We start from the raw sequence: 21,193 nt of genomic DNA, 5'->3' as shown, positions 1-21,193 counted from the left end.
TCCCAAGAGATCCTCAAGGAGACACAGGAACAGGAAGTTTGTTCCTCGATATCTTGGGCCCACTCAGGCCTAGATACAGAATCTCAGGCAGACAAAAAAAGCCCTAGCACTAAAATCAGGCACCCATAGACCAATAGCCCCAGCTTGGTCCCAATATGAGCGTGGTTTTCCAGTCAGCACCATTGTATCTGGTGGCCTTTGGACTGAGTCTCAATCCTGAGAGTGGAAAGTTTGTTTCCAGGGGCGGAAACAGTGGGGGAGCAATTTGAAGTAGTGCCAGCGGGCTAATCCTAAAACTCCTGAGACCACTGGTGGCCATACAAAGTGGAGAGGAATGGGAGGGTTTCGCTAGATGGAAGCTCCAAGTCTTCAAGAGAAAAAAAAAAACTAAGATGTATCCCCAAGGCCACTGTGACACACAGAGAAGACAGATCAGATTCAGCATCCCAGAAAAACTATTAAAGTGCGAATCCTTAAGCTCCAAGCTCTTTCGCTCTCCAGGGTGTCGGGTGGGGCCCAGAAACATGAATTTTAAAATGCTTTCCCTAGAACCTCCCCCCTCGAGGCTTGAGAATCACTGCATGGGTCAAGGCTGTTTTAAACGAAGTTATTCCCCCACCTGCACTGATTACTCTAAAGCTGCTGGGAAGACGTCCTTACTTGACTCAGGACTCAGGGCTCGTCCCACCCACTCCCCTAGGACCCAGAAGCTATAAGACCGGAAATAGGAGCTCTTCCAAAGTCGCTTGAGGCTAGGTGGAAGCCTGGGAGAGTCCCAGCCATTCCCACGTCAGCATCCTTCTGGGCTAGAAGAGCGGGCAGCGCGGAGCCTACCGGGAGATGTAGTACTGAACGCGGCTCCGCGCCTGCGCCTTGAGCAGTTGCCGGTGAGCTTGGGAGAGCCGTGGGCGCAGAGGCGGTGAGTCCCGGAGTGGCCAGAGGGCGTGGCTGTCCCTGGGGCGCGGGCACGGGTAGCGGGGCTCCTTTCGCTGGCTGGGGCCACACAAACTGGCAAATTTCATATGTGCCCTGGGCGCCAGGCCCCAGGAGCAACGAGGAGCGGCGGGCCCCTATTCGTTCAGGGACCCCGCCGCCGCTCCCTGCGACCCGGCCAGGCCTTGCTGGGAGTCCTCCAGGACTGGGAGTGCCCATCTGGGTGGTCGGGCATCGTCATCTAGGAGCTTTGGGGGAACCACATCCCTAACACTAGCATCGGATTTTAAGCCAGCTTTTAGGCTTTTGGGGGACATGTCACGCCTGCCGTTTCCCAAAGCGCCCTCTTTTCTTACATTGCTTTACGGGTAGGCCCTGTGGGTGGATTCACTGAGAGAGAGAGAGAAACCACTGTTCCTTAAAGAAGTGAAATTTTCACTAGGTAGGGCCCAGGAAAGGAAACCTAGAGGGTCGCTTCCCCGGTAGACGTGGTGGAAGGTTTTGGGTCAGCCAGGGAAAGGCTAGCCAGCTGTGAGGCTGGAGCAGATTAACTGAGTGGGTCCACAGCCAAAAGACTGCAGATCCTTGGGTGTCCTCCAGCAACGGTTACACGCCTGGGCTCAGGAAACTAGAAGCTTCCTAGGAAGGAGCCTTGACCAACGAGAAACTTCACTTAAGTCTTTACCTTGTGCCAGGCACGCTGCTATTCACTTTCGGTGCCATTTGGTCCTTGAAGGATATTTTAATGAAGTTGATGCTATAACTATGTGTGTGTTGCAGTCAGGGGCATTTGGGTGTGAGGATTACACAGAAAATTATGCCTAACCCCTGCCACAGAAGCATAGGTCACTGTCCCGGTGACAGGAAGCATACATAGGTTACTGTCACAGTGATGGGAAGCATACATAGGTTACTGTCACGGTGATGGGAAGCATAGGTGACTGTCATGGTGACAGGAAGCATATATAGGTTACTGTCAGGGTGACGGGAAGCATGCATAGGTTACTGTCACCGTGACGCGAAGCATGCATAGATTACTGTCCCGGTGACGGGAAGCATACATAGGTTACCTGTCACGGTGACAGGAAGCATAGGTCACTGTCACGGTGACGGGAAGCATGCATAGGTTACTGTCACGGTGACGGGAAGCATACATAGGTTACCTGTCACGGTGACGGGAAGCATAGGTCACTGTCACGGTGATGGGAAGCATACGTAGGTTACAGTCACGAAGACGGGAAGCATAAGTAGGTTACTGTCACGGTGACGGGAGGCATAGGTCACTGTCAGGGTGACGGGAAGCATACATAGGTTACTGTCACAGTAACGGGAAGCATAGGTTCCTGCCCACAGTGACGGGTGATAAGGAGTCAGTTTCGGATCAATTGACTGAACGGGAGGAGAATCGGACTATTTTTTTCTTGACTCACATCAGAAATCTTAAATAAGACAGGTATATACGGTACTGCCTCAACAAATGCAGAGAGATGGGGGGGGTCCATAGTATACCTGTATGTACAGATATGGCCAACCCTGTGACCCCACAGATCACACTAAAATGTCTTGACACTTTTAGTTATTTCAGAAGTGTTGCATTATCCCTATTTTTTTTTTGAAATCTCCCTATAGGAAAAAAGACTTGGGATTAGACTGGGGATAGTGGGGGCATATAAAAAGGCAGTTACCTTTGTCATTGTAAGATATTAGCAAAGTGCTTCTGGTAATGTTATTTCCTGAGCACCTTAAATTTATGTGGCATAACTGAGAAAGTAAGTTGAATTTTTGGTTAAACTTAGAATACCATATGTTGTTATTATCATATTGGATAGCATGTTCTAGAGGATATGTGGGGAAGCTCTTGAGATTTTTAGAAATATTAGAAACTGATTGTGTCTATAGGTGTTGTTCTGGGAGGTGCGTCCCCAGCTTCTATCTGACTTGCAAAACCGCCAGAAAAGACTGTGAAGTGCTCCTTTAAGTTTTTGTGGGAGAAAGCAAATCTAAGTAAGTTAAAGACGGTGAGTGTGCCATCTTGTAACTGTTGCTTTTTCTCCTTTTTATGTTTTCCTGTCTTCAGCTGTAGGTGGCTCCCCCAGATCATTACAGAGAGGAAAAACCTGGACTCTGAGCCATAGACCCCAGATACACTGTAAAACTCTCGAAGAGGTGATAGCTGTGGCCCTGGGTTGTGCAATCCAGGCCTCCTTGAACCAGGGCTCTGTCCTGCAAGAGTATGACACAGACTGTGAGGTCTTCCGCCAGCGCTTCAGGCAGTTCCAGTACACAGAAGCTGCGGGGCCTCATGAAGCCTTCAACAAACTCTGGGAGCTTTGTTGTCAGTGGCTGAAGCCAAAGATGCGTTCTAAGGAACAAATCCTGGAGCTGCTTGTGCTCGAGCAATTCCTAACCATTCTCCCCACAGAAATAGAGACCTGGGTGAGGGAACACTGCCCAGACAATAGAGAAAGAGTTGTGTCCCTCATTGAAGACTTGCAGAGAGAGCTTGAGATACCAGAACCACAGGTGAGAAAAAAAAATGTGGAGTCTCTGTTCTTAGGGGAACAAAAAGAGGTACCCAGGCCAGGGGTCTGTAGCCATCATTTTGACTCTGATTCCACAGCCCCAAAACTTCTCCAGAGACTTTTCCAGGGTTCTCTTCTGCTGGAATCAGCATGTGGGTCTGAGATTCTCCCCTGTATCTGACCCCATGCCCTCTCTAGGACACACATATGAGAATGCCCCATTTGGTATTATTAAATGAAATTTGCAGACAGCATAGCTTATCTAGAAACATCAATTACAGTTATCCATACTCTGCTCTATGGCTTCCTAGCCAGTTCCTGTCATGGTATGATTGATTGTGACCACTAAGTTTCTAGGGGTTTTTACTTTGTTAATGACTTTCTTTTCAAAACAGAAGGAGGAGAGGATAGGGTGAATGTGGCCTGCACATTCTAAACTCTTTACTATTGTTTCTTTCCAGAATGATCTGGCTGGCATTGAGTCAAGTAGAGTCTAGAGAGAGTACAAGGAAGGCAGCGCAGTTTAGTGTAAACTGATATGCATTTCTCCAGTGCATGTGATCACTGCATGGGAGGACATGAAGTGGTCACATGCCAACCCCTCTGCTTTCAATTACTGTGATGGGACAGTCAGGAATTCTGAGCAAGGCTCCAGTGCTATGAGCAGTGTTGTCCCTGGTGATGTGATTGTACAGAGTGGCCAAAAAATCAGTTCTTGGTAAAGGAAAAGAAAATCTGTGGTTTTCTCTGGTTCGCACAAAAGTTCTAAACTAATAAATGTGCAAAAGCTGTTCAGTTTCTGCCTGATCACCAGGATGTGGTTCATACTAGGTTCTTTTTCTCTACATGAAGATTTGAAGAAGGAGTCCCATGTTTGGGAGAGTGTAGGAAGAGCTCTGATTGTAAGTGATGTGCCCATTGCTGGCCCATTAAATTCCAGTAGCACCGGCTGCCCGCATATTGCCTTGTATTCAGTACCACCCCTGGACGCTTCTGCTAGGGAAACCATCAGTGAACACAGGGCAAGCTGAACACAGGGCACTTTTCCCAGAAGGCAATAGCAAGAGCTTCTGTCTGACATTCACAATCTCTGGGGCTTGGGACACAGATTACTAGAGCAGTTGGCTTCACTGCAAGTAGTGGCTTGCCTAGGAAATCACCAAGGTCCCTGCATCCCTAGGATGTAGTTTTCATTACTTTCCTTAGCTTCCTGGTTTGGGTGAAAATAGATGATTTTTGTCTTTGGGAGGTCTGGGCATCTCTGCACATCTCTAGAGTTGCAAACCACTCCTGGCACTTGATCACTTAAATGCACTTAACAGTGCAGCTGGATCAGCTGTGAGCACACTCCCCAGAGACTTTGTATGAAGGAAAGAGCAGGTGGAATAACTCACTAGGAATTATTTGTGTTGATTACTATTGAAATCCTGATACTTTGTAGATGTTGTAATAAGGCCATCCTGGTACAGTCAACTTACCTGTTGTTGGTTGATGGTTGGTTGGTTGGTTGGTTGGTTGGTTTTTTTTAATGCATTGCCTCCCAGAACCCCTGGAGACCTTAAAGCTACATCTGTGGCTCATGGTACTGTTGGTGAGGAATGGCTGACTTTGAAAGTGGTAAACTGGCTTTAGTTCCAGTGGAGTCTCAACTCGGGAGTGATGTGTGTGGCCTCTCTCTCAGATTGACATGGATGACATGCTCTTGGAAGAACTGGCACCAGTTGGAACAGTACCCATGCCATCCACCTTGCACCTGGAGGCACCTGCGCTCCAAGTAATGGAACCTGTCCAGGAGCCCCCGGTGCCAGATGCCTGGATGCCACAAGCAGGGCCACAGGAGCTGAGCTACAGTGCTAATGGTGAATGCCAACCCTTTCTGGACCCTGGTAAGACACGACTTTTCTTTTCATTCTGGGTTTGTGTTTGAGAGCTAAAGAACTGGGAAGGTTTTGGTTTGAGTTAGAAATATGAATCCCCCAATGGCCCTGAACCACTGCCATAAAGAAGTGGAGGGCTGAGAACAGGAGGTAGATATCTTTTTCTAGGTCCCCCAGTGCAGTGAGTGATGCGCATCGGATCGAGTGGCCTTGGGAGTTGGGTATAGTGATGGCCTTGCCCAAGAGACTTTTCACCAAGAATGTTATTTGGGAAAACCTCTTGTGGGAGTTCGGATCCTCTGGTGAAAACACAGTTGTTCACCAAGTTTTGAGCCTGTGATGTGAGGTAGAGGGAGGGCAAGTTAGTTCCTTTTATGGCATGCAAAGTCCCATTTTAGAAGAGGACTTTGCAACATGCTTCCTTCAGATCCTTAAAAAGGGTGCGGTTCTTTATAGAATAAGGTGAAAAAATGTCAATTTCACCATGCTGTGGTGGCACATGTCTTTATTCTCAGCACTTGGGAGTCAGAGGTAGGCGGATCTCTCTGAGTTCGAGGTCATCCTGGTCTACAGAGTGAGTTCCAGGACAGCCAAGACAATACAGGGAAACCCTCTCTCAAAAAGCAAAACAAAAAAGGTCAATTTCATAAAACCCCTGACTAGAATGGTATTTTTAGAATGTGGTGAGGAGACCTCAGGCATTAGTTTAATACAGATAAATGAAACACACACTAGTGTTTGAAGCTCACTGACTCTGGCATAACAGGCGAGTTCTAGAAGGAGCTAGGTCCAGTAGAGAAACGCAGCTGGGCCCTGTAGCCTTTGTGCCCTTGTGTTTCCCTTCCCTTTGGGGTTCTCTGCTCCATTTCTCCCCTCACTGGCTCATGTGTGGCTGGAACCCTGACTCCTGGGGGTGGTGCATTTTGAACATGTTGGCACTTGAACTAAACTGGGTAACACTGAGACAGCAAAAGCAAACAGCAAAATGGAAATCAGTGAGAACAACCCAAGTTACCAAAGCAAAGTGCCTGATGCATGAGTAACTAGCAACAGCTAAGGCCTAGAATTCCTTTTTACAATTCCGTATTATTAATTCAGCCAAGATTAGGAGCACCTGAAAAGAACCAGACCAGACACTGGGAAATTGTTGATGCACAAAGCAAAAAAGCAGCCTTCGCCATTCTGGAGCTCCAAGTCTGGTGGGCAGTTGACACATTCCATGTATGATATGGAAAGTAATCCTGGAGGGCATAGGTGACAATGAAGCACATTGAGAGACACCTTACCACCAGTTAAGAGAACTGACTCCAGGAGGAGGGGTTAGGGGGAATGCCTATGGGAAGGGACCAGGATGGGCTTGCTGAGTGAGAGCCGCGCATACAGGGGGGGAGAGGACTCTGAGCAGAAACACTAGGGCCAGAAAGAACACCTGCATCTGCACTGGGAGGGACCGACTGGAGTACGAGCCAAGTTGGTGATCATGGAGAGGAAAAAGCAATTTCAAAAATATTCAGCCTATGTGAAACATAAGACTTGTGACTGACTGACTGGTTACTGAGTAATGAACGAGAAAGGTGAAGGATGCAGCCTAAGTCTCTGGCCTTTGACCTGGGTAGATGGGAATGTCACTCATTGGTATGGAGAACTCAGAGGGAGACTGGCTTTCAAAGGTCAAGATAAGGTATGACCACACCAGGCCAGAATAGTTTTAAATGATGGTAAGAAAGAAAAAAGAAACACTGTAAAGTCCATACTTACACATATTGGTTGAAGCAGAACTATATAATATTATTGTTTATATTCTAGTATTTATATTGCCTTCATTTCATAGTCTGTTGAGAAGTTTAAATTTAGCTGGGCGATGGTGGCTCATACCTTTAATCCCAGCACTCGCAAGGCAGAAGCAGGCAGATCTGAGTTTAAAGCCAGCCTGGTCTACAGAGTGAGTTCTAGGTCAGCCATGGGTACATAGAGAAACCCTATCTTGAAAAACAAACAAACAAAAAAAAAACCCAAAGTTTAAATTTTTGTACATATATGTTTGTAATTAATTTTAGAACTTAGCCATCCTACTCAGTTATAAGTCTATATACTCATTCTGATTTTGCATGTGATTTCTTTCTTATCTCAATATTGCACATATATAATCGCAGAGCAGTAGTATTAATATTATTAGTCATATTCATTTTCATACTTTCTAAAACACAAGTTTCTATCTCACTCAGTCCCAAAGCCATTCAGTCTCAAAAAACACACATAGGCTTATATTAATCATAAACTGTTTGGCCTATTGCTTATGTTTATTACTAACTAGCTCTTATGACTTATATTCCCTCATAATTCTTGTCTTTGTTTAGCCATGTGGCTTGGTACCTTTTCTCAGTGAGGCATTCTCATCTTGCTTCCTCTGCATCTGGCTAGTGACTGCATCTCTGCCTTTTCTCTTCCCAGAATTCTCCTAGCCTGGTTGTCCCACCTATACTTCCTCCAAGGCTACTGGCTAGTCTGTGTTTTATTAAACCAATATGAGTGACAAATCTTTACAATGTACAAGAGCATTATCCCACAGCACATTGACATTCAGTGTATTTTTAAAAACAGGTATAATGTATTAATGAAGCAAGTATTAAATAAAAATCGGAAGAAATTAGCCTGTTTAAAATGATATAAAATGGTGCAAGACTTATTATCACATTATTTATTTAAAAGTTACTTAAAGTTTTGATTTTTAAAAAAAATAAAAGCATCTCAATATTTTGCATGATAATCATTTTGGAAATTGAGTGAAAGATCATAAGATAATGGTTAGTGGGGAAATAAATGTAAAAGTTATATATGAATTTGAGTTTATCTGAAAATCTGGACCATATCCCCTGTTGGTAAAAAATGAACTTTTGGAGGATATAAGTACTGCAATTTATAATAAAATAGTCCCACACTAGCCCAGAATGGAGTATAATAAAGGTTTATTTATTTAGGGGTAGTCTCACATAAAAAGCAGTGACCAGTAGTCCTCTGCGTGAGCAGGGAACTAGAACCAAATCCAGCAGCCAACGAGTCTCATGTGCCCCTATATCTGCATATATAGTACATATGACTATGGCCAAAGTGGGCCAGCCTCCCAAAGGCCATTGGCTGAAGGAGTTTCCACAGCACCTCCCCATTTTGTCTAAATAAGAGTTCCAAACCCAATACAAAACTATATATAATAGGAAAAAATATCAAGTATAAAAATTAGAATTACAACAAGCATAAACAATATCAAGCAAGAAACATATGCTAAATGTTTTAATAGTTATCCTATTCTAAGCAGCCTAAGTCTTATATTAGAAATGGCTTGGTTAAGTCATGAGAGGAAAGTAACTATGGCTATCTAGTCTTCAACCCCATAAAAGTCCTGAAAAGGGAAATAATATTACTTGAGTAAACAGGAAGCACAATCAAGCAACTTCCAAAAGGTGTAAGAAATGACAGAGATAACAGACTACCTGGGCAATCACCCAAAGTCTCATTTGCAACACTGGAGCAACCATCTTTGGCTAAGGTCTAAAGTATCTGACAGACCATTTTCAGAAGCAGGAAAATTTTCAAAACTGTCTTACCCTGTTTTGGCAAGGTTTGACAGTCTTTTTGCTTGTATTCTGCTTGTCCAGTCTGGACGCCATGCATTTTGTCAGCAGTTGAGCAGGGGCAGTTCTTTGTTCAAAGGCCAGTTTTACCAAGAAAACAAACTCCAAGTGGAGTGTCTTCAGTGCCCAACATTCTCTCAGGAATAGATTGGTGCTGCCAGGAGCAAATGTGTCTCACATCAACAGAATACTAAGTTATTTAAATGCCATGTTTTACAGCTCTTTGAAGTGGATGAAGATTATCTATCTATGCAGAATATAATCTGTATGTAACTAAAGTACCTGACTAGTATAACCATAAGTATGACAAACAAGGATGACTATTGTTCTATAATTCTTAATACCTATATAGCTTAAAGACTAAGGCTTTATATTAAAATAGTAAAAAAAACTTTAAACAACTGTGAAGCAAATTGGGACAGTGACCTCCAAATGTAAACAATATATAAATATTTTGATCAGAGGTAGAAATGTATAGTGCAATATGATAAATATATTCCAAAATTGTATCAGTATACAAAGTATCTTAAGCAGAGGTAGAAACATGTACGCATACAATATGATAAAATAACTTTGCATAGGTACACAAATGTTGTAAAAAGAAATAGGAGAATATTCAATATAACAAATATAATTTGAATTTGTATCAATATACAAGAATCTATACCAATATAAGTTTTCTATAAATAATAGCTTACAAGTATTCTCACTATCACTATTATTATTAGTGTGAGTAAGCTCACACTAATCTACCTATTATCCCATCCAATTCCTTTTTTGCCTTAAGATATCCCTTATCCTACTTAATTTCCACCCCCAACTGTATACCACTTATAATCAACCCCAATAAATGTCCCTAACCCTGAGGACAAACTTTGTTGGGAGAGGGAACGTCGTTTTCTAGAATTACTTCCTGCTCTCATGGGGGTGATTTATTTCTATGGGATCCTGTAAAAAGTAAAATGATGGTTAAGTTCTAAGATTACTGTCTGGTGTAATTGCAAATAATTTCTGAGTAGTCAGTAGGGCTTTTTGAAGTTATGTATATGTATAGGAGTCATTTAATCATAGTCACTAACCTATTGCCACATTCGTTAATTGCAAAATTAAGAACTTAAATGCAAACTACAAATAGAGCTAACAAAGACAAAAGCTTTAAGAATCCCTCATTGCCAGGTGGTGGTGGTGCTCGCCTTTAATCCCAGAATGTGGGAGGCAGAGGCAAGCGAATCTCTGTGAGTTCAAGGCCACCCTGGTCTACAGAGCAAGTTCCAGGACATCCAGGACTGTTACACAGAGAAACCCTGTCTCAAACAAACAAACAAAGAAAAAATCCCCACATTTGGGACTGGAGAGATGGCTGAGTGCTTAAAAGCTTAACTTTATGCCTGACACCCTAGAACTTTGGAATACTGTAGACTATCTGCAGTCAGAAAGAAAAAGGGTAAGGAGGCACTAGGCCTGGGTGCTTAAACTGTATCATATAAACTATAATTAGTGCCTCGCAGCTAGAACACATTTTCACTTGCCTAAGCTTTGGATTTTTTGACTCAGTTAATGAGATTTCACTCTGAGTACATGAAAGATGCCAAAGAACACACCAAAAGATTCTTTTTCTTTTATTGTTTTGTTTTGTTTTTAGAAACAGGTTTTCTCTGTGGAACAGTCCTGGGTGTCCTGGAACTCTGTAGACCAGGCTGGCCTTGAACACAGAGATCCTCCTGCCTCTGCCTCCGGAGTGCTAGGATTAAAGGTGTGCACCACCACCGCCCAACCTAATTTTAAAAAAAAAATGTGTGTATGTCTGTGTGTGGATGTTTTCGTGTGAGTGCAGGTGCCCATGGAGGCTGGAAGAGGGTGCTGGAGTCCCTGAAGCTGTAGTTACAGATGGTTGTGAACACCTGACGTGAGTGTTGGGAACTGAACACTCATCTCTGAAAGAGCTGTGCGTGCTCATAACCACTGAGCCATCTCCCTAGCCTGAGAAGATTTTTTTTCTTTTCTTTTTTTTTTTTTTTGGTTTTTCAAGACAGGTTTTCTCTGTAGCTTTGGGCCTGTCCTGGAACTAGCTCTTGTAGACCAGGATAGCTTTGAACTCACAAAGATCTGCCTGCCTCTGCCTCCTGAGGGCTGGAATTAAAGGCGTGTGCCACCACCACTTGGCTCCTGAGAAGATTTTTTTTAATAAAACAAGTTTATGTTTATTTATTTTGTGTGTGTGCATGTGTTGATGTCCATGCATGTGTGAATGTCAGAAGAGAGTTTGCAGGAGTCACTTTTCTCCTAGCGTGTGAGTTCCTAGTGTCAAACTAGACCTTCATGCTTGTGGGCAAACTGTTTTACCTGATGAGCCATCACTAGCTGAGAAGGCTATTGTGAATTAAATCTCTTTAGAATTCCCTGTTCCATTAAATGTTAATATAGGTAATATCTAATGCCCGGCTATAGTAATGATACCTCATAGAGCAGTGCACCTTTAGTAACATGATCTTTGCTAAGTGGAGCTTAGTAAAATGATTGGCTGAACATTAGTGAAGGATCTCTTTCTTAACCTCCAATTGTTTTATATCATCACACTCCACTATATTATTTCTTTTGTACCATAGTCTACAACTGTAAATCGCCTCTGAAGTTTAGCAGCTTAAAGGAGAAAATGAAAAGAGGGGGGTGCTTTTAAAAAATATAGACTTTCTATGAGCCAGGAATTTCCAGAAGATTTACAATGTTTCTGGCTCGGTCTCTGTGAGCTAGCAGAACCCTCAGTTTCTTGCTAAGGGGACTTCTCCATATGCGTGTCCTCAAGACAGGCTTCTCTCATAGGAGATGATCTAAAAGAAAGCAAGACATGTGCCACAATGTTGTTGGTAACCCAGTCACACACCGTCACTTCTGCAATTTTCTCTTTAGAACAAAGTCACAGATCCACCCACGCTTAAAGGGGAAAAACATCTCACTCGATGACTGTAAAATAATTTGATGACTTAGCTTATTTGAAAACAACCCATTCTTTCTTGCATTTAGAAATTGGATCCATTTTCAACAATGATTTAATAGCATGTGAGGGCGGGACGCCATTTACTTGTGTGTAGTTATCTAGCTGTGATTTCATTAAAAGCCTAAAAGTAAAAAGCCTCTTATTTTGCACTGAATGTGCTTATGACTGAAGGCCCATAGGTTTAGTTTACCGTTGGACTGATTGTTGGACATTGGTTCTCAAGAAAGGACTGCATTTACATTTTGTAGATTGCTGTTGTTTTTATTAAGTTTTAGAGTCAGCTCACTGTGAGGATTGTGTTACGTCTGAAGATAGTTTGGAGAATACTGCTGTATTAATGATACTGTATTTTATGAAGCCTGAACCTGAAATGTGTTTCTATTTATTTGGACTTTCTCAGGTGTTTTCAACAGTGTTTTAGAGTTTTCAAAGTATAAATTTTACACTGAGCTTATTAAATTATTTTAGTCATATTAATGTTATCATTAATGGGATTATCTTATTCAGTGCATTTTGGATTGTTCTTTGAAAATATATAGAAATGCTATTGATTTTTCCATATTGATCATGTAGCCTACAAACATACTTGCCTTGTTTATTATGATAGATTCTTTAGGGTTTCCTGTATATGTATAAAATTATGTCACCTATGAAAGGTAATAGTTTTGTATCTTTTGTTGTGTAGTTTCCCTTTAGAACAATATTAAATTGAAGTAGTAAAAGTACATCCTTGTCTTGTTCCAGGTCTGGGAAGAATTTTATTTCTTCTTTCATTATTACTTTTATATTAGGTATGGGGGCTTTCATAGATAGAATATATCAAGTTGAGGAGATAATTTTTCTCTTCCTACTTTGAGTTTTTTTTAATTTGGGTAGCAATATTTTTGGATATATCTTATTAATTAATTGTTCTTTTACTCACTATAAAATGATACCCTTTATAAATAGTAAGTTTTGGGTTTCAGTATCTGAGTTGTCTAGCTGTCTTATGAATAATAATTATAAAACATTCCCTTTAATATCTTGGAGGCAGAGGCAGGCAGGAGGATCTCTGTGAGTTCAAGACCAGCCTGGTCTGCAGAGTGAGTTCCAGGATAGCTAGAGGTGTACAGAGAAACCCCGTCTTGAAAAACAAATGAAAGCAAACAGGGAGTGCAAAACTCCAGCAGGAGCTCTGCCTTTCCACTGAATTGTGTAGTCCGCTCAGATCTAGCCTGGTCAGTATGTAGTTGGAGTTACAGATGCCATTTTATTTAGTCTTCTATATAACTCTCTTCTCTCTCACACATGCACTGCTTTCTCTTGTGTTAAGTGAATATAGTGTAGCACTTTGCTTTAATGAACATTCCCTGTATCTAAGTTAGTTCTTAAGTAGATGATTACAGCTCCCCATTTATGCTTAAACTTATCATCAGTTCAGAGTTATATTAACAATGTCATTAAATATAGAAACGTTAGTGCTATATAGGTCTATATTCTTTACTTCTGTATTAGAATCATATTCTCAAACCTGGTATAAGCCCCACAGTACATTGCTATAATTATTACTCCACATGGTTTTCAGGATTTTAAAAAGAAATGAATGAGAAAGGAAAACAAATTACAGCTTTTTTAGCTTTATTGTCATGTACGGTTTTATTTCTTTAGAAGGATTTGAGCAGGCAACTCTAGTCATTTCTTTACCATGTACCAAGTTTTCTCTCACGTGCCTCATATGTGGTGCTGTTGACAAATACAGTACCTTCCTACATGGCATAGAACTTGTTTTCTCAAATGTTTGAGTCAAAAGAAACAGACTTTTTGATTTATAATGTCTTTTCCAATTATATGCTACTTTTATTTGTGCTATTTTTTCATGCGGCTTCAAGTTACGTTCTCAGAATCTCTCACTTTCAGACTGAGAGATTACCCTTTTTTAAAAACATATATAGCTATTTTCAGGCAAGTCGGCTAGCAGTGAATTCTGTTTTGTTTTTCAGGGATATCTTTATTGCATGTTCATTTGGGAAAGACAGAATTCTTGAATATAGGATTCTTTTTCCTTCCTTTTTATTTATTCATTTACGTATTTATATTTTATATGCATTAATGGTTTGTCTACATGTCTGTCTGTGTGAGGGAGGGTGTCAGCCCCTGGAACTAGGGTTACAGACAGTTGTGAGCTGCCATGTGGGTACTGGGAATTGAACTCAGGTCCTCTGGAAGAGCAGCCGTGCTCTTAACCACTGAGCCACCTCTCCAGCTCACTTTTCATTTTTCTTTAAGCACTTTGACTCTGTCACCCCACTGCGTTTTAGCCTCTTGTTTGTAATGGAACTCACAGTTTCATTTCAAACTAAATTGGTATAATTAAATCTTTATTTGACTAATTTGGGGTTTAACGTCTTAGTAAATTTGCTTGCTACTAACCTTAAAACTTTTATTACATTCATTTATTTGTATGTGTGTATATAAAAGTTCCTGGAATTGACTTTAAGTCACTGAGTTTGGCTGCAGGGGCCTTTACCTGCTGAGCCCTTATACTGCCCTCCTCTACTAACTTTAATCTAATCAGATTTAATCTCTATGTAAATAGTTCACTTGTAATTGGGGGTCATTTTTCTGATTTTTCAAGGTCTCTCTCTGTCTCTCTCTCTGTCTCTCTCTCTGTCTCTCTCTCTCTCTCTCTCTCTCTCTCTCTCTCTCTGCTTGCGGATCTTCTGTAATTATCCTACTTGGAATTCATTGACCTTCCTACGTATGTAGGGGAGTTCTTCTCAATATACTTTAGGGATTCTATCCATCATTTCTTTAACTATTTCCTCTGATGCCCTACAGAAATACCTGTCATTCCAGAGTGACCATGAAGAAGTTCTGTCAGACTGCTTTCTAATCCGTAGTTTATAGGGGGCTAGAAATCACTAAAATTACCCAGTCATCAACTTAACCTGGAGCACACACCACAGACAGCTCAACAGGTGAAGAGTGTCCTTTCCAAGTGCCTCAGTTGGCCTAAACCTCTCGTAGGCAGCTCTGCTGGTTTCTGTGTCTTCCAGGCCACTGCTCTGCTCTCAGAGTCTTCTTTGCAGCTTGCCTGGTCTGAGAGTCTTCTTTGCAGCTTGGCTTGTTTACTCCTAGAATGAAGGGGCCCAGTGAATCTGGTCAGTTTCAGTAACTTTCTAGAGTTTTTTTTTTTTTGAGTTTCTAGACTTTTTTTGAGTTGTTTGCTTTCTGTCTTAAAGGCTTCCCTGCAGAACGAAGTGTTCATTTTTTAGAGGAAACTGCTATACAACACATTTAAATTACAGTTATTACAGTATATTATCTAAAAATACCATTGCCTTAAAAATATAAGATATGCTTGTGAACATAAAAATATACACCTACTGGAATGTGGAATGTAGTCCAGGCAGACCTAGAAACTAACTATGGAGCCCATATTGGCTTTTTTTTTGAGGCAGGGTTTCTCTATGCAATAGTCCTGACTGTCCTGGAAATCTCTCTGTAGACCAGGCTGGTCTTGAACTCATACAGATCTGCCTGTCTCTGCCCCCAGAGTGCTGGGATTAAAGGTATGCGCCACCACTGCCCACCCATATTGGCAGTCTTTCTGCCTCAGGCTCCAAGGTGCTGCAGTTAGTCATGAGCCAGCACAGCTGGTTGACCATCACACTTTTACAAACATCTGGTCACTTGTCCTTCTGTTGATTTCATTACTAATTCTTTTGCTGTTTTTTTTCTCTTTTTTCTTTCTTTTTAGTTTTTTTATATATACACTGGATAGTAATCCTCTAAGATGAATAGCAAAGATTTACCCATTCTTTAAGCTATTTCATTACTATTGTTTCCATTACTGTTCAAAGGATTTTTTTTAACTTAATAGGATCCCACTGGCCTGTTCTTACTATTATTTTCCAAGATTTGGAGTTCATTTCTGAAAGGTTTTACTAATACCTATATCAGGACATATTTCACCATGGTTTTTTTTCTGGTAGTTTAAAAGTATCAGGTCTAACATTAAAGTCTTTGATTTTTTTCTTTCTCTTTGGAGACAGGTTTTCTTTGTGTAATCCTGGCTGTCCTGGAACGCTGGGATTAAATGTATGTGACACTACTGCCTGACTTCTTTGAGCCATTTTAAATTAATTTTTAATCGAATTATTAGTAGGGATAAAGTCTTAATCATGGGCATGTAGAAGTTGGGTAGTGGTGGTGCACACCTTTAATCCCAGCATTTGGGAGGCAGAGGCAGACATATCTCTGTGAGTTTGAGGCCAGTCTGGTCTACAGAGTGAGTTCCAGGACTGCCAAGGCTACACAGAGAAACCCTGTCTCAAAAAAAAAAAAAAACAGAACAAAAAGTAGCATTTACATGTAGATAAATTCTGTTTTCCAGGTACCATTTGTTGAGGAGACTATTTTTTTCCTCCAAGTTTTATTTTTGGCAACTTTGTCAGTATGGTTCTGTAGTATAATTTGAGGTCAGGTTTGATGCCTCTGGCATTCTTCTTTTCAGTGAGAGCTGCCTTCGCTGTTTGTATCCTTTGTGCTTCTGCATGAAATTTAGGGCCGATTTCTAGTTCTCTGAAGAATGTAGTTTGAATTTTGAAGGTTGGTTACACTCTACCACAGACCACTTTGGGCGACAGTGCTATTTTTACAATTTTAATTCTGCTACTTTGTGAAGTTCCTCAGTCTTCTAGTATATTCCTCTGATTCTTTCATACATGTTTTGTAGTTATATTATAGAGGAATTTTGCCTCCTTGGTTAGATTTATTCCTAGGTACTTAAAAATATTCTATTGTTAATTATGTGTGCATTTGGGGCACATGAATACAGTGCCTGCAGAGGCCAGAAGAAGGCATCAGATCCCCCAGACCTGAAGTTACAAGCAGCTGATGTCTTCTGATGTGAAGTGCAGAGACGTACTGCTTTTGCCATTTCTCCAGCCCCTATTCCTGGTATTTTTTATGGTATACTAGATGGCATTGTTTTTTCTGATTTCTTTCTCAAGGTCAAGTTTTATATTAAAAAAAAGTTACTGGATCTTCTTTGTTGATTTTGTATCATGCCTGTTTGCTGAAATTCTATCAGATCTTTGATTCTTCTATCTTAGGGTCTAAATACAAGAATTTATCTTCAAATAGGGATATTGGGCTTCATCCTGTTCTGTTTGTTTCACTTTTATTTCTTTCTCTTGTCTTGCTGCTCTGGCTAAGATTTCAGGTGCTATATATTAAGAGTAGTGAGAAAGGCTAGCATAGAACTTTCAGAGGCTTTGGTTAAGTCTTTTCCAGCAGCCAGCTGATTGGCTGTCTGGTCTAACACTTCCTAGATTAGTTAGTGGGTTTTCCTGTGGGTTTCGGGAGACAAATAAATGTAGGTAGCTTTGAATCCTGGAGCAGTTCAGGGGAGACCTTAAGTACTGCAGCATGATTACGTGGTGGGAAGTAGGGAAACTTCGGCCAGTGCCGGGATGCTATGCAAAGTCCGTGTTTCATGTCAAGGTTGACTTTTGCATACTGGAGAAGACTGCATTTTCTAAGTTTCTCCTTTTCTTTACTCCAGCCCCTGCCCGCTACTGTGCTATTACCATGTACAAGGATGCTCTTTCTTGTCCTCTGTTCTACTCTCCAGAAAGATTTGCATTTTCTCATATCTCTGCCTTTCCACCAACAACTAACACCAGCTACCTCAAGGGTAGTTAGCTCCTCTCTGTTTCAGTCCTATTCCCAGGAGAACTTGGCAGTGGTTGGGTGGGTATACTCTGCCATCTTGGACTGTTACCTGAATCAGTATTTTACACATTAGCTTGTTAGTCTCTTCCCAGTTTTAGTGTGTGCCCTCTGTTTCCTCGCAGCAGCTTTCCTTTGGGGTGTGACCCTCAGCTTTTTTGTCTACCCCATATTATCCCTTCATATTATCTTAACTTTGAAATCGAAACAAAAATCAAATAGCAAATTTTGAAGTACGTATCTTCTTTTTGAGGCAGGTCTCACTCTGTAGCCAAGGTTGACATGGAACTTGAAATCCTTCTGTCTGAGCCTGGAATTATAGCATGCACTGTCAACGCCCAGCACAGGAATCCATTTGAGCTCCCTATCTTTCATTTGTTAGTCTTAAAATTGAAACATATGGTTTCTTCTTGATAAAACAAACAAGGAATTTCTGTCCATTTCTCATGCCTTAATCTAAAATACAAATTAGTATTTGCCTGCATGTGCCATTTTAATAATTCTAACATTTAACCATCAGCCTATTTGTTAGCTCATTTCTGTACCAAATGTTCCTGTAGAGAAGTATACTTGGCCAGCAATGAGGAGGATGGAGAAAAAGAAACAGGAAAAATAGGGTGCCAATGAAGGCTGAAATGGTGGGAAACCAAGTAGTACTTAAGATGTTGGGCAGAAAGACCCACCTCTGCCAAAGCTACTTTGGGGTTTGATCCTCAAAAACACATCTATCTTATAGTTGCTAAATTTAAGTGTAATAATAAACACAGAGATAATGAATTTTAAAAAGATGTTGGGAAGAAACACTACCTAGCAGTTCATTTGGGTTATTTATTTTGAACTGCCCTTTCTAGACTTCTGCTGACACATAAAGACTACCTTTTGCTGCTGCCAATTAAGTACAATACAATGGAAATGTTTCTGTGAAGGGATCAAGTGAGCTTATTCCAGTAAGCAATTTCCTAACACGTGTGTTCACAGCACTCTTCTCCGACACCTGTGTTCACACCACTCTTCTCCGACACCTGTGTTCACACCGCTCTTCTCCGACACCTGTGTTCACAGAGCTCTTCTCCGACACCTGTGTTCACACCACTCTTCTCCGACACCTGTGTCTACGCGGCTCTTCTCCAACACCTGTGTTCACACCACTCTTCTCTGACACCTGTGTTCACAACACTCTTCTCCGACACCTGTGTTCACACTGCTCTTCTCCGACACCTGTGTTCACAGTGCTCTTCTCCAACACCTGTGTTCACAGTGCTCTTCTCCGACACCTGTGTTCACACCATTCTTCTCTGACACCTGTGTTCACACCACTCTTCTCTGACACCTGTGTTCACACCATTCTTCTCCAACACCTGTGTTCACACCACTCTTCTCTGACACCTGTGTTCACACCATTCTTCTCCAACACCTGTGTTCACAACACTCTTCTCTAACACCTGTGTTCACACCACTCTTCTCCAACACCTGTGTTCACAGTGCTCTTCTCTGACACATGTGTTTACACCGCTCTTCTGGGCACATATGTTATATCACTCTTCTCTGACATGTATGTTGATACCACTCTTCTCTGACATGTATGTTTAGACCACTCTTCTTTCACATGTATGTTTACACTCCTCTTCTTTGACACATGTTTACAGAACTCTTCTTTGACACGTATGTTTAGACTGCTCTTCTTTAAGCACTCAATAACAGTAATTCCCAGTTTTTAGTATACCAACATTCTATGAAGATTTACTCCATAGTTTATCTCTAGCATAAATAAATGTATTATCAAAATAGATACAGAGCTAAATGCATTGCTTTTAGCACATGATTCATTCACCTGAGATCACAAAAAGATGGCCTTCTCAACTGTTGTTTTGTTCTTATCTTTTCAAAAGACTCTTCTAAGTGACTCCAGATGAAGGAACAATTTGGGGAGGATATGAGTATTTAGAGGCTATATATCCATGTAGTCAGCCTATATGCTAGAAAAACCCTTGATGAACCACACTGTCATGCTTCTCCCTTTTGCTTCTGTGACCAGGTTATCAGTTACCAAAGCTTGACATGAACTTCCCATTGGATCATAGAGAAGAGTCATGGGTAAAAGAATTACAGGATCCCAAAGATATGAAACAATTGCTTGATCCCAAGATTGGTAAGTAATGGTTCCTTTCTGGTCCTGGGAAGGAGGGGAAAAAAGCGCAGTAATGGGGGTGAGGAGCATGGAAGTGTGTCTAGGCATTTCTATTCACTATTTACTTTCCTCCACTGGTTCTCTTTTCCGAACACAGTGACATCTTCAGTTTCTATTGCTTCTCAGGTTTTGAGATGGGGCTAGAAAATGAAGAGGATCCTTCAAAAGAGAAAAAACTGGAAGATATGTACCCTTTTGTGGTAACTTTAGAAGGGAATGCTCTCCATGGTCCCATCCTGCAGAAAGACTATGTGCAGTTAGAAAACCAGTGGGATCCACCCCCAGAGGATTTACAGACAGACTTAACCACACTTGGAGACCCTCAGAACCCCACTCTAGGAGAGACACCTGAGACCTCCAATTTGGAAGAACCTCTCAGCCCAAAGCCTCCAAAGAAAAAGAGTCCTGGAGAGAAACCTCACCGATGTCCTCAGTGTGGAAAATGCTTCGCTCGGAAGTCCCAGCTTACTGGGCACCAGAGAATTCATTCGGGGGAGGAGCCTCACAAATGCCCTGAATGTGGAAAAAGGTTCCTGCGGAGCTCAGACCTATATAGACATCAGCGACTTCACACCGGAGAGAGACCCTACGAATGTACTGTATGTAAAAAGCGGTTCACTCGGCGCTCACACCTTATTGGGCACCAGAGAACCCATTCTGAAGAGGAAACATATAAATGTCTTGAGTGTGGGAAAAGATTTTGTCATGGATCGAGTCTTAAAAGACACCTGAAAACCCATACAGGTGAAAAGCCCCATAGATGCCATAATTGTGGAAAGAGTTTTAGTCGCCTGACGGCGCTCACTTTGCACCAGAGAACACACACGGAAGAGAGGCCCTTTAAATGTAGCTACTGTGGGAAAAGCTTTAGACAGAGACCGAGCCTTGTAATTCATTTGAGAATCCATACAGGGGAGAAGCCATACAAATGCACTCACTGTTCTAAAAGCTTCAGACAGCGAGCGGGCCTTATCATGCACCAGGTCACACACTTCAGAGGACTTCTTTAAGAACTCTTAAGGGAAGCAGGTCCTATGACAGTTACCATTGGAGCCTATAGGAGCTGTTTGTCTTAGAAGCCTTTTGTCTGAACTTATAAGTACAGGTTTGATGGTGCTGTTTTTAAAGCCCATCTTTCAAGGTGTAGGAGTTCTAGAGTGACTACCTATCCTTGCAGTTTTTCCGAATTTCATACATTCTGTCTTTTTTCTGTTGTTTAATTGCAATGGAAAGTTTTGATTCCAAGGCAGTTAACTGTATGATAAGCACAAAGCATAGACATGGTGGCAGTCGTTTAGAGATAGGACCAGCGTAATGGAAGCACAGCGTCTGCC

The 21,193-nt window shown here is 41.6% G+C and overlaps 1 protein-coding gene across 1 annotated transcript; it reads left to right on the top strand.

The window, feature by feature from the left end:
* Window positions 1-2,135: 2,135 nt before the first annotated feature.
* Window positions 2,136-20,869, top strand: LOC121437476 (zinc finger protein 449-like). Its single transcript, XM_041637344.1, has 5 exons — window positions 2,136-2,148; window positions 3,011-3,456; window positions 5,137-5,341; window positions 19,707-19,820; window positions 19,986-20,869. The coding sequence occupies exons 1-5, from the start codon at window positions 2,136-2,138 to the stop codon at window positions 20,867-20,869; spliced, it is 1,662 nt and encodes a 553-aa protein (XP_041493278.1).
* The last annotated feature ends 324 nt before the right edge of the window (window positions 20,870-21,193 follow it).

Source organism: Microtus oregoni, unplaced genomic scaffold, assembly GCF_018167655.1.
Source record: "Microtus oregoni isolate MIOR12 unplaced genomic scaffold, Mior012 000052F_ref0000163, whole genome shotgun sequence".
NCBI classification, from domain to species: Eukaryota; Metazoa; Chordata; class Mammalia; order Rodentia; family Cricetidae; genus Microtus; species Microtus oregoni.
This window is presented reverse-complemented; position numbering and strand designations above follow the sequence as displayed.